Source organism: Cucumis sativus, chromosome 7 (assembly GCF_000004075.3).
Source record: "Cucumis sativus cultivar 9930 chromosome 7, Cucumber_9930_V3, whole genome shotgun sequence".
NCBI lineage: Eukaryota > Viridiplantae > Streptophyta > Magnoliopsida > Cucurbitales > Cucurbitaceae > Cucumis > Cucumis sativus.
Window position 1 is genome coordinate 17,857,714 of NC_026661.2, and position 15,485 is coordinate 17,873,198.

Genomic DNA, 15,485 nt, shown 5'->3' on the forward strand with positions numbered 1-15,485 from the left:
GCAAAAAGAAAAAGAAAAAGGAGAAGGAAAAAGTAAGAATTAAATATTAAAAGAAGTAATAATTAAAAGTAAAGGGAAGAGCGGTTACGGACAGCTCATTTTCCAATTAAACGTTAGTTTTTCTTTTTAATATGTCTTTATTTGAGACATCTTTTCTTTGTACGTTTTCTTCTCTTTTTTTTTCATAATAATTACCTACATCTTTTATGACGTAGATATCTATCAAGCTTCAACGGTAACGATTCAAAATATGTTTGTTAGTATGAAAATCAAGTTTTAAAGAAGTATCATTTCCTCGATTTTTCAATGTAAAATTCTTAATCGCTTCAAAGTTGCTATAATATTTTAAACAATTAAGTGTTGGACTAACAAAAGTATTTATAAAGCATCGTGTATATAATACTTGAAATAAATCTTTTATAAGAGAAAAAGAAAAAAACACTTTAAATGGATGATGATAGATATCTACACACACCTTGATTAGATTTTTGTTTTATCATTTTAATTTTTCCAAAAAAAAATCCTATTATCAAAATTTAAAACAAAAGGATAAGGTTTTATTTCTATTAATTTAAAAATATTATTTTATAAAAAGAAAAAGGAATATAGTTAGTAAAATTGACCCAATTTTAAAGGGTATAGATATTGACACTTTTGATCCAATAAATTGAGCTGAAAAAGAAGAAAAGTGAGAGTTGATGATGTCACTAACAAAACCTCAATTTAAAATGTCTACTTCAATCTTTTCTTTTCTTTTTCTCTTTAAAAATACTTTTTAAAAGAAAAAGAAAAAATCTCATGGGATGAAAGAAAACATAAACATCTCTAAATTCCCTTTTCGAGAGAATAAAGATATAAATGGAATAATAAAACATTCAATATGTTTTTATCAAATATACCTATAAATTTCAAAGTTTGAAATCATATTTGGAATCAATACCCCCATCTTAATGTATGAAAAGAGAAAATTAAAAACAATACTATTACTCACACACACACATATATATTATAAACTTTTCAAAAGAAGTTAAAATGTAATAACTTTCTAAAATAAAAGTTATACAACTTTTAAATAAGTAAAAATAACTTCAATATTAATACAAATAGTTTTCATATGATTCCCATTATAATATTTATAAAAAAATTTCTAAAAAAAATAGGAAAATAAATAATACAACTAATTTTGAAAGGTTTGTAACTTTGTATTATCACCCTCAAATGGTAATTAATGAATTCCAAAAGATAAAAGTAGTTAAATTGTTGATACCCTATTATTATATTTTTCTAAATATCTCATGGCACCTTTTTATAACTAAGAGATGAGTAAAAAGTTTTTAACCTTGATTAATTAACTTTTTGAGAAGATGGGTAAAAGTTTTTTTTTTTTTTTTCTTTTGCTTGACTCCCTCCTTTTTTAGAAGAATGGAAAGACTTTATTGTATGTAATAATTAGTTGGGTGAAATGTAAATGGAGTAAAAAGAAGAAAAAAATAAAAGCCCCTTTTAGTTTTTCCTTTCATAGCTTAAGTCGTTAGAGAATTTGTTCTTTTAATTTTTTTTATATGTATTGAATTAAAATAAAGCGAAAAGACTTCACATCCTAAGACTAAGACGTTATAAGAAAAAAAGTTATATATGTAACTAGAGGTAAATATGATAAATTGAAAAACTGAGCGAATCCAAAGGTGATCAATTGAAGATAGGAAACGTTGATTTGGAAAAAATATAAACCGATGACATTTTTTTAACATTTTTAATCAATGTAAATCCTTCGATCGACAGACCAATGGTCGATTTTTATTTTTTTATGGTTGGAATCGATTTTAAACATTTACTAACTTGAAACTGACTTTGACCAATTGATGTTCATCCTAAAATGCAAACAAATAAATTAAGAGATGAACATAGACAAAAAAAAAATGCATAAAAAACCCCTTAACTCAAGAAAAAATGTCCATAAGAGAATAAACGGCTTGAATCTCATAAAGTCTCGAGAATTTATTCATATTTATAGAAAGATACAAAAGATTAATTTATTTTTTTTCACTCTAAAGTGAATTTATTGTAATTGTATATTAAAAAAAGAGTCTTCAACTTGGCTATTTGTTTAAAAATACCTTTATACTTTTAAAACGTACAATATTATTCTTACACATTTTAAAACATTTCAAATATACGGGTAAAGTATCAATTCCTTATAATTCTTAGACAGATATTGAGACATGAAATGGGCAGGACTAGTGGTAACCTATAACAAAATTTTGGACTACATCATTGTTTTAGATCATTTATATTCATTTTTTTATGAAATTCTAAAGGATTTTTATTAAAGGGTAATTTTGAAAAAACCATGAACATCGGGGGTGCGTAGGTAACATTGTTACTTTTAAAAGATATAGGTATTGTTGAGACCAATGTACGTCAAAAATCAAGAAGTTTTAGGTCCAAATCACCTACTCCATTTGTATTGTCTTTAAACAAATGACAAAAATTAAGAGTATTTTGTTTCGTAGACATGGAATCATAACTTTTTTTTTCTTTAAATAAGAAGATAACAATTCTAATTGGTAAACATAAAAAGACTTTAATGTATTAACCAAGTTAATTTTGTTCAAATTGGCTAATCATATCAATTCTTCTAAAAATGAAAATTTTAAATTAAATCCTACTTTTTTATATTTTTAAACTTTTACAACCAACTTGATCCTAAACTCTAAACAAGTTCATATGAAAAACGTCATTTCAACTTTTTTTTTTTTTTTTGGAAAAGTAAAATTTAGGGAGAGTCAAAAGTATTGAAAAAAAAAAGTTTTTTTCTTTTTTTTTTTGGAAGTTGAAATTGGAAAAAAGAATTGAAAAATGTGACTTTTCTCTTTCCTTTTATTGTAATTTAATTGTTCATATTTTTTAAAAAAAAAAATAACTTTCAACCAACATTTCCAAATTCACCCTTCTCTTCTCTGCTTGCGTGTAAAATTTCCCTTTAATAAATCACCCTTTTCATATAATCTTTCACTTTAACATCTTTTTATTTCCTAAAAAACATAAACAAATATTTAATTATCCTAAATCATTTTTAATTATGTCTTTTTATTTATTCTTTTTAAAACTCTACCATTTTTCAATGGTGTCATGTCATATATATTCTTAAATTTATGTACCACTTGCTAAGCTTTTATATTTTTTTAAAAAATACAATTGAGATCCCTATTTCAAATCTTGGGAGAGTTAAAAGGAATTTCAATAGAATCAATAATAATATATATATGAAAAAAACGAGACAAAACTACAAATTCCACTTTAAACTTCTAGAATCCGATTTACTTTTTATTTACATTTTGAAAAATAAACTTAGTAAATATGACTTCATAAAAATAAAATAAAAATTATATTAGATATTTTTAGATTCAATAACTAAATTAACTCCATCAAGAGAAACCACTCTTAAACAAATCAATCAAGAACTTGAATGATACCGATATGATGTCTAAACCTCTAGTACTTCTAGATATTTATAATTCAATCCCCACCACATCATTTCAAAGGTACTTCTTCTCATCTAAATTACATTTAAAAGCAAGTATATATATATTATATATATATATATATCCTCAAATCTAACAAGAGCTAGAAATTCTTTTTAAAAAATAGAAAAACTTAAATGAGGAAGATGGGGAGGTGTGTTTTGTCGTATATGTGGAAGAAAAATGAATTGAAGGGTTTGGCATATGTGTAAGAAATGGGTTGGACCTCTTCCTTCACACCTTCCTTCTAGAGATATATAAACTAATAAATGAATCAAATTTTGTTCATGACATTAATTCTTTCTAGAAGCCTAAAGTTTAAACTCTCAATAGCACACCACTTTCATTATTTCATTTTCCTTCTAGAACTTCTCCATTGCATGTTGTAATCAATTTGATTCACAACTTGCCTTTTCTTTTTTCTACTCCTTCCTCCAAACAATATTTATTTATTTATTTATTTTCTCCCCATTTTTTACACCAACTTTAGAAAATGACCCACAAAAGTATTTCTAATTTCAAGGGCAGCCCATGTTTTCTTTCTTAAAAAAAAAAAAAAAAAAGAAAAGAAAAAAGAAAACTTTTTTAGTTTTTGCTTTATATAACCTCTCCCCATGCCACACCCTCCATTTGTTAATATTCTACTAAATAAATCAACACATCACCTTTTTCTTGTTTTCTTATTCTTTTTTTCATTTTGATCATTATGCTCTCATCTCCTCTCTTCTTCAACTTCTATCCTCACCATTTTGTTCATAACCAAGGCAACCACATTGAGGATATTTCCTCTTATTTTCTCTTTGAGGCCACTGGGGACTCCGAGGTCGACCTTCAGAGCTCGTCTCCCGTCTCCACGGAGTTCAACGACGCGGAATCATGCACCGATGACACTGATCGTATTATGTTATGTAATAATGAAGATGATGAAGATGAAGAAGAGATGGGTGTTGAGAATGATGATGATGATGGGGATGAAGAAGAAGAAGAAGAAGAAGTAGTTGAAAGCAAGGCCATTGGGTTTTCAATAAAGTCAAATGCTTCTATTGATTCAACTAAGGATGAGTTCAAAATGTTGAATGAAGTTGATAAAAACAGGTTGTTTTGGGAGACTTGTTTGGCTTCATAGGGTTTTTTTTTTTTTTTTTTTTTTTTTTTTTTTTTTTTTTCCAATCTCATTTCTGAAAAACTGGGAGGGTTGTGGTGAAGGAAAAATGAAGGAAACTTGTGGGATTTCTTTCTTTTTTTAAAAAAAAAATATATACTTTTGTTGGTGTTGCTGTTTGATGTTTAAAATGTACATGAAAGCAAGAGATGGATTTTTATTGATCCATTTAAGACATTTCTTTTTCTTTTCGTTTGACTTTGTGTTATTGCCTTCTTTTTCTGGGTTCATTTATGATGTTTTAAGATTTCTGAAGATGGGGTGGTAATTCTCAAGTTGGACCTACACAAAAACTATTCATTTTAAATGGGCTAAATTGTAAATCTTGTCTCTGGTTTCAAGAAGTTTAGATTTCAGTTCTTATATTAAAATTTAATATTACCAATTTACATGATGACATATGTGTAAAAGACTAAGATGACTACTTTATCTTTTAGACTTGCTATTTTATTAAGTATGTAAAAGACTAAGATGTATCTAATTTTATACTGCTAAAAAAGAGTATATAAATGAAAAATACAAAACTGTCACATGGTAATTTTTCACCGGACAACTCCTTGGACGGCATGAATTAAAGATAGGTGCAATCTAGAGAACCATTCTCTCTTTGATTTATTAAGTTTTCTTTGTGAGAAAGAAAAACACATAGTTTAGTTCTAAAAAAAAGTGAGGAGAGGAAGGCACACAATTTTTTAGAAGATCATTATTATTTACGGTTCAAAGAAGGTTATTGTTTTATACCCAACAGGTTATTATAGTAAAAACTTACAACTTTATAAACTGTATGAATAAATTCTGAACTTTTCTTCAAATTATAGGACTAAATTTATGATTGGTCACTTCAAATATATGAGTTGAAAGCAAAGTCTGCAACTTCCTCGCTCCGTCCTATGATGGCGATTATTTTGGTAGGTGGCTGTTGAAGTTTGAAGTCATGATTTCAAAGATGACATCCAACACATTGTAATTGAAATTCAACAAAGTTATCTAAGAGATGATGAGAGTTTGGGAACATCATGAAACTTCAAATACATCCACAATAGCAATAACACAGTTCTACTAACAAGAGAATTTTCAAGGTTAAGTTTGTTTCGGTTACAAAAGAAACGGATCAAGCGCGTTCAGCTCGAAGCTAAACTTTAGGAATCACAAAATCACACAAACAAGCAATCCTCTCTATCTTTTTTTTTTTTCGGGTCAAAGCCTCTCGCTAAATGTCGTGCTATGATACAAAAAAAAAAGCAAGCATCACTTTGAACTACTACAAAGAAAGCATATCACGAAGTACTGTCGTTGCCGGTGAAAGCTGTTAGACTGATTCCTTAGAAGCAACAACCATGGACGTCGACGAAACGGGTTCTCTCATTTTGTCATCAATCTGAATATCGATGAAGTTTTTACATGCCATGGGGTCTTCTTTGTGAATGCTTTGTCCCTCGTCTTCGTGCAAACTCGTCCTTGAATCTTCTCCATCACTACTAGTACTACTAAGGCATGAGTTTTCGTTTTTACTATCAGTGAACGTTATACTGGACTCGACATTAAATCCTGAGCAGCTTCTTGGACTCAATTCCATGTCTAAATCACCTTCTTGTCTAGTTGAAGACCTGCAAGACTCACTTTTTGTTTCATTCAATTGCCTCAAGAAGCAGTCCTCTATCTCACTTAATGACCCCTCCTCTTCATCTCCATCTTCACTGCTGTGATTGTAATCATCGACATCATTCTCAACATCGGAGTTTGGTCCTCTCGATTCATCAGCAGTATCCATGTCTTCCTGACTGTCGAAATCTTCATGCATTTGTCGATCGGAAGAATGAGATGACATGGGCGAATATCCTCCTGAAGAAGCCTCTTCCCGCTCACGTAAAGTTTTCATTATCAGTGTTTTGAGAAGGTTCATCACTTGAACAGCATGCATTAGGGCCGTCAATGGATCAGACATCTATCAAAGAAAATAGCAGAGTCAATCAACTTTAACGAGTCGAAAAACAACACTGAACACAACATCATGCAAATGACTAAAATACTGATTGAAAACTTTTAATGCAAGTCGAATAGCCTAATAAAACATTTTTTTACTCATCTATCTCGGTTTAGACCTGAGTCATGTTCGGAGCAAAAACCATAGCAATATTCCTTGCGTTCATTTTGTTGGAATCCTCTTCCTCAACAACATCAGCCATAAGATCCACAGCCCAACCCAGCAAGGCAGCCTCAGTTGGTTTTAACTGCTTAACAAGCTCGACCGACTCCTCTTCGGTGTTACATTGCAGAACTTCCTCAGGAGAGAGTCCATCAAGCACTCCAGACGGAAGCTCTCGAAACCAAGCTTTAATTAGGCCAGCTAAGCAGTGGACATCAATGTTTTCAGGTATAATTCCCCTGTTCAATTTGTCCCTTACTTTCTCCTCTTGGCTATTCTCCGGGTTAATCCGAAAAATCCCTTCCGCCTGCAGCAAAAATCATCACAAAAAAACACATAAACATACAAACAAACAGGTAGATACAAAACAATCCACCATTAACCACGATTTCGGTACCTTGAGACCTCCTTGACGGTACAATCGATCCTGCATTAGTAAAAGTATTGTCGGTACACTATTTCCTCTTGAATCAGTAGAGCATTGCATTGATTCAGCTGAGACCCCAAACACATTGGCACTGCAAAGTTAAGGTGTTCATAATTTAGTTGTACATGAAGAACAGAGAAAACTAAATGATGTCGGGACCCCACTCGTTACATAATGTTCGTGGCCCACACAACTAATAATCAAAAGGCTCCTCCCACCAAATGACCAGCTCCAAGAAACAGTATTGTCATAGCCCGTGACACAATTCAATGTTCATTCTAAATGACAGGGAGGTGAGTTCCTTAATTGAGTGGAAGAACATTTTTATGAAAAAAGTCCTTTGATAGTACTGTTTAAATCAAATTGTGGACTTAAAGAGAGAAAATGTGAACTATTTCACGCTATAACCCAGTCTTTAAAACTAATTTTGTGCGAGAAATGTCTTAGTTCTTGTTGTATTGGAAGAAGAAGGCCAAGTTTTGGTCCTTCCCTCAACCCATTCGTCTAAAAAATTCTGGTAAAAAGAAAAGAGGATTAGTAACTCCAAAACTAAAATGCCATGAAAAAGGCTCAAATTAAAGCCAAACCCAAACCAAAGATTTGAAGTGTAGAAGCAAAGATTAAGTCTTATCAAGAGCTCCTTCCAAAAGGCAAAAATGGCTATTTACAAACACTAAAAACTAGGAATCCAAGCAAAAAGCTTAACGGTTGAGCTCAAAAGATGGCATCCCAGCCAAACATATAAACACAAAAAGCTTAGATTCAAGACTCATGATGATATCCGTCCAAGTTCCAACGGAAAAAATGGCCACTTGCAAAATCTGAAATTAGAAACCCAAGCAAAATGGCCAAAGGTTGAGCTAAAAAGTGGCACCCCAACCAAACATTTAAGCTCAAAAGGCTGAGATTCAAGTTTCACATTGAGCTCCTTCCAGGTTCCAAGGGAAAAAATAGTCACTTGGAACCTTTCCAAGCAGGAATCTGAAATTTTGGCTAAAAAAAAAACAAACCCAAGAAAGAAATGAACTCAAAAACCCCAAAAAGAAAGGAAAAATCTTCACCTGGCACTGGGAACAGAACTGGGAATCTCAACTTCAAACTCAACAGGAAGTCCCAAAAAGCCATTGAAACGGTCAAAAGTGACATGGGCAATATGTCGAACATTTGTCGGCCATCCAATTTCCATGTGATGAACAGTAGAAATGAGATCCTCCCGACGATCAACACGGCAATATACCATGGATTTCCTCAAAGCCGTCAACAGAACATCGACTACAGAGATTTGATTTTGGTCATCAGTAACTGAGCCTTTGGCTCCTCCTCCACTTTTGACCATTTTGTTGGCTCCACCTCCGCCACCGCAGCCGCCGCCTCTTGTAACCATAACAATGCCTGTCATTGTATTGATTCTGAAATTGGGTCAACTTCGTTTTGGTGGGGTTTTGAAGGAAGAATTGAAAATCTGAGAGATGGGTATGATGAATGAGGAGGAAGTGGGTTAATATGGGTTTTGTTTGTTTATGTTTGCATTGAAGGAAAGAAGTGAACTTGGCGTTGTTCTTCGAAGTTAAAACAAATTTCAAAAAAAAGGTTTCAAACGGCCACTTCAGTTTTCAAAAAAATTTCGCTTTTTTATGTGCTCTTCTATCTGCACACACCACCGTTGCTCATTGCACCCCACTTTTTCTTTTTTTAATTTAATTTAACTATGTATTAAAATCAATTTTAAAAGTTAAAGAATTCATTAAACATAACTTAAGGTTTAGAAATTCATTGAACACAACTTTTTTTTTTTTTTTTTTTATAAATAAAAGATGTTTGTTCATTGAAGATCCAAATAATTCCTATTGTCTAAAAGGTTTTAATTATAATGTATTTAAGATTTTTCAATTTATTTTCTCACTAACTAAAGTAATTATAGACCTTTCTCCCTACGGCTTATAGATTAAACATTAAAACATATTACTAATGGGAATTTAGGGTTAATCAATATGCCCTAAGCTTCACAATCTACCTATTACTTCATTCTAACTCATTGACCTTAATGTGGATAAAATTTATGAGTCTACTTTTAGTTATTCAATTTCATTTATTATATAGCAAATCTAGACTTTCAAGCAATTAATTTACATAAAACTAGGAGCCAAACATTCTTTATTTATATATATATATAAATGATCATCTTAATTCAGTTTAATGATATGATTTAGGAAATATTACTAAGTTTACACATTTTTCAGACTTGGTGGGTTTCCAATGTATTATTTGAAGTTTTAAAAATATATATTGAAAATAAACGTTGAAATCAGATAAATCCAAACTTTCAAAGTTTGGACTAAATTAACTTCTAAGTTGTATGAGTCAATTATTCCTACTTTTGTTTTTACTTTGAATTTGAGTTTGCCTGAATATGTGGGTATTTTTAAGTTTTTTCAAAGATTATATTACAAAAATTACTCTTATATATATATATATACACATACACATAGTTTAAATAATTTGAATTTATTGTTGAATGAACAAGGGTGAATATGGTTTTACGATTATTTTTCCATTATTTATTATTAGGGTAATTAAAATGAATAATGATTTTAAAAATAATAATTAAATATATAATCCTTTTTAAAAATTACAAAACCGATTTTGCTATATTTTCAATTTCTAAAAATGTTGACATGTGCTCATATTTTGAATATAAATACTATATTTGTACTCATTCTTTTTTTAAAATTACTATTACGATTATTATTGAGAGAAAATAAAGGGGTATGGCCATTGGGCCCTTAAAATACAAATATTGGATTATTGATTGCTAAGGGCCGAATGGGGACAAATTCGCCATTTCCGATGTTAGGATTTTGCTTTCTATGCCATTATTTTTATCTATTTTTCTATTTTTCACAACTATACCCTTTCTAAATATACATGTCTTATATGAAAATTATTTTAAACGGGTAAAATTATATTTAAAAATATTTTACAGATATATATTGTTTGTGTTGCTTCATCAACAATCAATGTCCTTTTTTCCCTAGAGTGATTTTGGTATATCTGTCTATTGTCAAACATACCATTGTGTTCTTTCAACCTAAAAAATTAAAAGAAAAAGAGATATATATATATCATTGTGTGATTTAGCTTTAGACTCAGAAAGAAGATGAAGGCTTTATTTTATTAATTACCATAACAAAGAAATAGAAGGAAACGAAAAATGAAGATTTAGAAGAAATAGGAAAATGTGAAGGGAATTCGGAAAGTGGAAGAATTAAGGGAGGAGATTGAATGTGGTGGTGGAACCCCAGAAGTTGGTATGGTGAGCCGTAAAGCATGGGATTAGAAAAGGGGCCTACGAAATCAGTGGAGAATGCAACACTCAGATTTCCCTCCAAAAACCAATGGTTTGAATTTCAAATTAAAATCACAAAGAGAGAGAGAGAGAGAGTTTCTATTTTATTTTGTGTGTTTTTTGTTTAATGATTTTATAATATAAATTTGGTTGATTGTGTGTTGGTCATTGGATGCTCTCTTTTAATTTGTGTCTCATTCAAAACTCCAACCTCTTATTTACATTTTAATTAATGCCTATTCACATGGAATCGATTTATTGTTTTTGTTATTATTGATATTTCTGGATTTTTCTACTCTATATTTGGCTTCTTCTTTCTGGATTTTTCTACTATTTATTTCATGATGCTGACCGTTTCAAACTATTTAAAAAAAAAAAAAAAACAGAATCATTTTGAATCATATAGAAAAAAGTTGGGTATTTTTTTAAACAAAAAAATACAATTCATGTATTTTATTTTAGGTTTATTTTTAAATATAGTAAAATCAATAAAAAAAACATAAAACACAAATAAATTGTTTTTAAAAAGTTTGTCATTCAAAATAATTTTCAAATATGGTTGGGTTAATTAACATAAATGGCTCTCTCCTCAAATCATGGAATTTAAATTAAATATGTATTCTTTCCATTTCATTGAAAAACAGTGTAATTAAAGAATAAAGAAAAATCAAAGCATTGGTCTAGATTTCTTTAGACAAATGGCATCTGTTTTGTTTAAAAGTTTTTATCTCAAAATTTATGAATGGATATATTTTGTGAGGAAGGGTAATTTTGAGAAGAAAATTAGCTTATTAGATAATTTCCTAAATTTTGAAAATTTAAAATTAACACTTTCTCTAGTGGGATTTACCAGAATATCCCAAGCAACTTATTAAAATTTGAAATTATACCAAACCAACAACCAATACTATATCATTTCTAATTGTAAATAAATAAAACTATATGAAGAATAAATCATCTTTATTATTATTCAACATTACTACCTCTTACATTTTCATTAATGTTGTTTTCTAATTTTATTAGCTTCAAACAAAGTTTCAACTATGTAGTGAATGAGCTCAAACACATTTAAGAAGAGCTACAAAATCTAAAAACTGTTCAACTCTATGGTTACATGGTGAAATTTCATAGTCAAAGTTCAAAGTTTCTAATCACGATAAGAACATATTTCATTGAGTTTTTAGGCTTCGAAATGTTATATTTTTTACTTGTAGTTGAACTTTGATTCTTTATAGTCCCAAATTTTAGACGTTATATTTTCACATTTAAGTTTAATTTTTTTTTGTCTTAAAATTAGATTTTGAAATTGAAAGGTAAAATTAATACAATTGAAATCTATAGACGACCAAAAAATATATTATTCTACACAATACTATTAGAATATTAGAAAATTTAGAAGAAAAAATGAAAAGTTAACTTTAAAGGTCTACGTCCCTAAGACTCAAAGATAGCACCAAAGTACTTGTTGATAGAGCAAAGTATAGGGTTCCACATTTATTTATAAGGCATAGCCTTTTTTCTTTCTCCTTAAAGAGAAGTCAATTATTAGAGATTCTCCTACTACTTTATAACAAACACCACACCTGTATGAAGGGGAAATTATGTAATATATATCATAATATATACATGTTTGGATTATCCAAAAAGAATCCAAACCATTGCTTTGAGCACCATTTCTTTACCAAAATCGTGTTTACTTCACCAATAATTGAAACCATATAATATGACTTAATATATGTTAGTTTAGATATGGATGATATTTCGTGGCCTCCAACTTATTCAATTTTTATTTCATTTCTACCGGTTGTTTGGAACACAAACTATCTTAAGATTATTTTGAAACTTTCGTTTTCTACTCTATTTACTATTTTACATTAATTATTTATTTATTTATTTACTATAGAGTTTACTATTTTCTTCTCAAACTAACATAATTTATACCTTAAATACATACTATTATAACTCAAATATTAAAATAATCTAACACTTCAAACACAAACTATCGTAATCCAACTATAATAACAACTCAATGCTCGTTCAAACCTAAAGGTTTCTTGAAAATTCATATTTAAATTAGATTTTAAAAGGTGACATAACAAATGAGTTATATTATGTTTTTAAAATTAAACTTGCTACGGTCAATTCAAAACAAAGTTTAACATTACAATTTCGAGAATCAAGATGCAGCTAATGTAAACGAAAAACCTAAAAACGTTGTCATATTTATCCTATGAAACAAATAGCATCATAATTTCAGTGTTGGAATAGCTAGCAATCACTTTTTTAAATAAAGAAACATTTCACTGATTGATAATGAAATAAGGAGAAACTCCAGCACCTAGAGGCAAACAGGCTCTTCGATTAGATATTAAAAAGAAGCTAAAATGAGAAAATGATGCTTTAATTTACATCCAAAAAGAATTATTACTAAAGAACTAATCATTTTCTAGAGGTTCAAAATCAATAATAAGACTAGACAACAGAAGTAATTCATTTACCACTCTATAAATTTCTGAAGAACGAGTATGAGAAGTGTCAGCAACTAAGAACTCGTGAAACTTACCTTCAATCTCTATTAAGCTATGCCCAGGAACCTTCTTCACCCCTCTTTCTCTCATCATCCTTCTCACCATTCTCACATCTTTCCATTTCTTTCCATCAGCACAAATATTTGCCAAAAGACTATAAATCCCACTGTCTTCTGGATCTAATTCAAGAAGTTTCTCACCTGCTAACTTTGCCATTTCCACATTCCCATGCTTCCTACAAGCATCCAGCAACGCCCCCCAACCCCCTTCACTTGCTTCCATCGGCATCCTCGATATCAGTTCGTAAGCTTCCTTCAACAGCCCAACTCGACTAAGCAAATCCACCATACATGCGTAGTGTTCCCTCTTTGGCTCTACCCCAAAGCAGTTCTCCATGCTTTCGAAATGTGCCTGACCTTCGGAAACAAAACCGCCATAACTGCAAGCTGATAGGACACCAATGAAGGTGATGTGATCTGGTTTAAGTCCAGAGCCAATCATTTGGTCGAACAGAGTGAGAGCTTTCTTGGCGTGGCCATATGATGCATATGCAGAAATCATGGAGTTCCAAGACACCAGATTTTTCTCAGGCATGGAATGGAAGAGCTTTGCAGCTGCATCGATGCTTCCACATTTGGCATACATGTCCATAACTGCGTTTTTAAGAATCAAACTGACTTGAATTCCTATTTTATTGACATGGTTGCAATGAATCTCTTGACCCATTTCCAAGCATCCCAATTGCCCACTAGCAGAAAGTACACAGACCAAAGTATCCTCAGTTGGAACCAACCCAACAACATCCACCATGTTGTGAAATAGCTCCAAAGCTTCCATTGGCTGACTGTTTTGGGAATAACCAGCTATCATTGCATTCCAAGAGACAATATTTCTCTCAGGCATTTCATCAAATAACTTCCTTGCAGATCCCAAGTCTCCATTTTTAGCATACCCATTAAGCAAGCTAGTCCAAGAAAAAACATCCCTTCTTTCCATATTGTTAAAAATCTCTCTTGCAGTAGTTAAACAACCACATTTCACATACATATCCAACATTGCATTGAGCAAATTAAGACTACAGGTTATGTCCTTTCTTCTTATATGTTCATGAAGAGTCTTCCCCATTTCAGAATCTCCCTTCTGCGAGCAAGCAGAAAGCAAAGCGATCATAGTAACCTCATTCGGCTTGACATCACTCGACAACATCGAATTGAATAATGCTATAGCCTCATCCAACCAATTGTTCCTTGCGTACCCATTGATCATCGTCGTCCATGTAACAACATCCTTAACAGAACTTTCATCAAACATTTGGCGTGCAAAACCAAGACACCCAGTTTCAACATAGTTTTGGATCAATCCATTTTGTACAAATAAGTCAGAATCAAACCCCCGTTTCCAAATAACAGAATGCACGGCCATTCCCACAATTTTCTCCGCAAATTGACCGCAAGCCTTGAGAGCAAAAACAAAGCTTCCAGAATCAAATTCAGCGCGATTCCGAATCATTTGCCGGAAAAATGAGAACCCCATTGAAGGGTGATTAGCTTTGCAATAACCCTTGATCATCGTATTCCAGAAAAAGCAATTGGGGAGCTCAGTTTGATCGAAGATGAGATGTGCATAGTGAATGTCACCGGAATCGGAGAGCGCACAAAAGGCTAGGAGGCGGCTGGCAGGGAAGATTTGGTTCATGAGGCCAGTACAAGTAATATGGGCTTGAATTTGCTTTAATTGGAACATGGAAGAGCATGATTGAAGGATTAGAAGAGTTGGGTTGGAAATGAAGACGTTGGAAAGTGAATTCCATTTGGGTTTTCCGGGTGAGCTTGATGTTGAAAGTGGTCGGAATGAATGGAGGATGTTGAGGGCGAGATTGAGCGGGAAGAATGAAAAGTGAGACGGGTTTTGAAAGGAAGAGAAGAAGGGTTTCATTCATAGAAGAGATTCCTGCTTTTCATCAGAGAATGAGATTTTACAATCTCACAATCTTGGACTCGTATTGACCCTTTCCGTTCCTTTCATTTCGTTAAATAGCAAGTTTGGTGTAGGATGAACATCAGTAAGTGGAGTTCAGTTTTGGTCATCTGTTCAATTTTTCGGATTGATGCTCTCTTTGTATCATTTTTTATGAAATTTTACTTAGTGAAATTTAAAAAGATTTAAATGTCATTATACTCTAATAAACTTGTGAACTCAGTTCTCCATTCTAGTTTATCACTTATTTAAAACAAATTTGTTATGGATATCATTCTTGTTCCTTGTATTGATTTCCTTGAGCAAAAATGACTTTTTTTTTTTTTTTTTTTGTAGAAATTAACTTTAAAAAACAAAATCTAAATTTTATAAAAA

General features: G+C 31.2%; 3 protein-coding genes across 3 annotated transcripts; 1 reads left to right on the forward strand and 2 right to left on the reverse strand.

Annotated features, from left to right (window-relative positions):
* The first annotated feature begins 4,018 nt into the window (after positions 1-4,018).
* Positions 4,019-5,080, forward strand: LOC105436165 (nuclear polyadenylated RNA-binding protein 3). Its single transcript, XM_011661017.2, has one exon. The coding sequence runs from the start codon at positions 4,231-4,233 to the stop codon at positions 4,648-4,650; it is 420 nt and encodes a 139-aa protein (XP_011659319.1). The 5' UTR covers positions 4,019-4,230; the 3' UTR covers positions 4,651-5,080.
* Positions 5,081-5,690: 610 nt separating this feature from the next.
* Positions 5,691-8,872, reverse strand: LOC101220148 (rho GTPase-activating protein 2). The gene is made up of 4 exons (XM_004148831.3): positions 8,321-8,872; positions 7,230-7,350; positions 6,789-7,139; positions 5,691-6,631 (listed from the first exon to the last, which is right to left on the reverse strand). Exons 1-4 carry the CDS (start codon positions 8,656-8,658, stop codon positions 5,996-5,998), a joined length of 1,446 nt encoding a protein of 481 aa, XP_004148879.1. The 5' UTR covers positions 8,659-8,872; the 3' UTR covers positions 5,691-5,995.
* A 4,012-nt stretch (positions 8,873-12,884) lies between these two features.
* Positions 12,885-15,406, reverse strand: LOC101204157 (pentatricopeptide repeat-containing protein At2g22410, mitochondrial). Its single transcript, XM_004148850.3, has one exon. It carries the CDS (start codon positions 15,066-15,068, stop codon positions 13,041-13,043), a length of 2,028 nt encoding a protein of 675 aa, XP_004148898.1. The 5' UTR covers positions 15,069-15,406; the 3' UTR covers positions 12,885-13,040.
* Positions 15,407-15,485: the final 79 nt, after the last annotated feature.

Excerpts from the sequence above, each read along its gene's own strand:
- LOC101204157 (XM_004148850.3), bottom strand. The coding sequence starts at position 15,068 with ATGAAACCCTTCTTCTCTTCCTTTCAAAACCCGTCTCACTTTTCATTC.
- LOC105436165 (XM_011661017.2), top strand. The coding sequence starts at position 4,231 with ATGCTCTCATCTCCTCTCTTCTTCAACTTCTATCCTCACCATTTTGTT.
- LOC101220148 (XM_004148831.3), bottom strand. The coding sequence starts at position 8,658 with ATGACAGGCATTGTTATGGTTACAAGAGGCGGCGGCTGCGGTGGCGGA. Across the intron at positions 7,351-8,320 it reads AGTTCTGTTCCCAGTGCCAG|TGCCAATGTGTTTGGGGTCT; the intron begins GTGAAGATTTTT and ends TTAACTTTGCAG. Across the intron at positions 7,140-7,229 it reads ACCGTCAAGGAGGTCTCAAG|GCGGAAGGGATTTTTCGGAT; the intron begins GTACCGAAATCG and ends TTTTTGCTGCAG.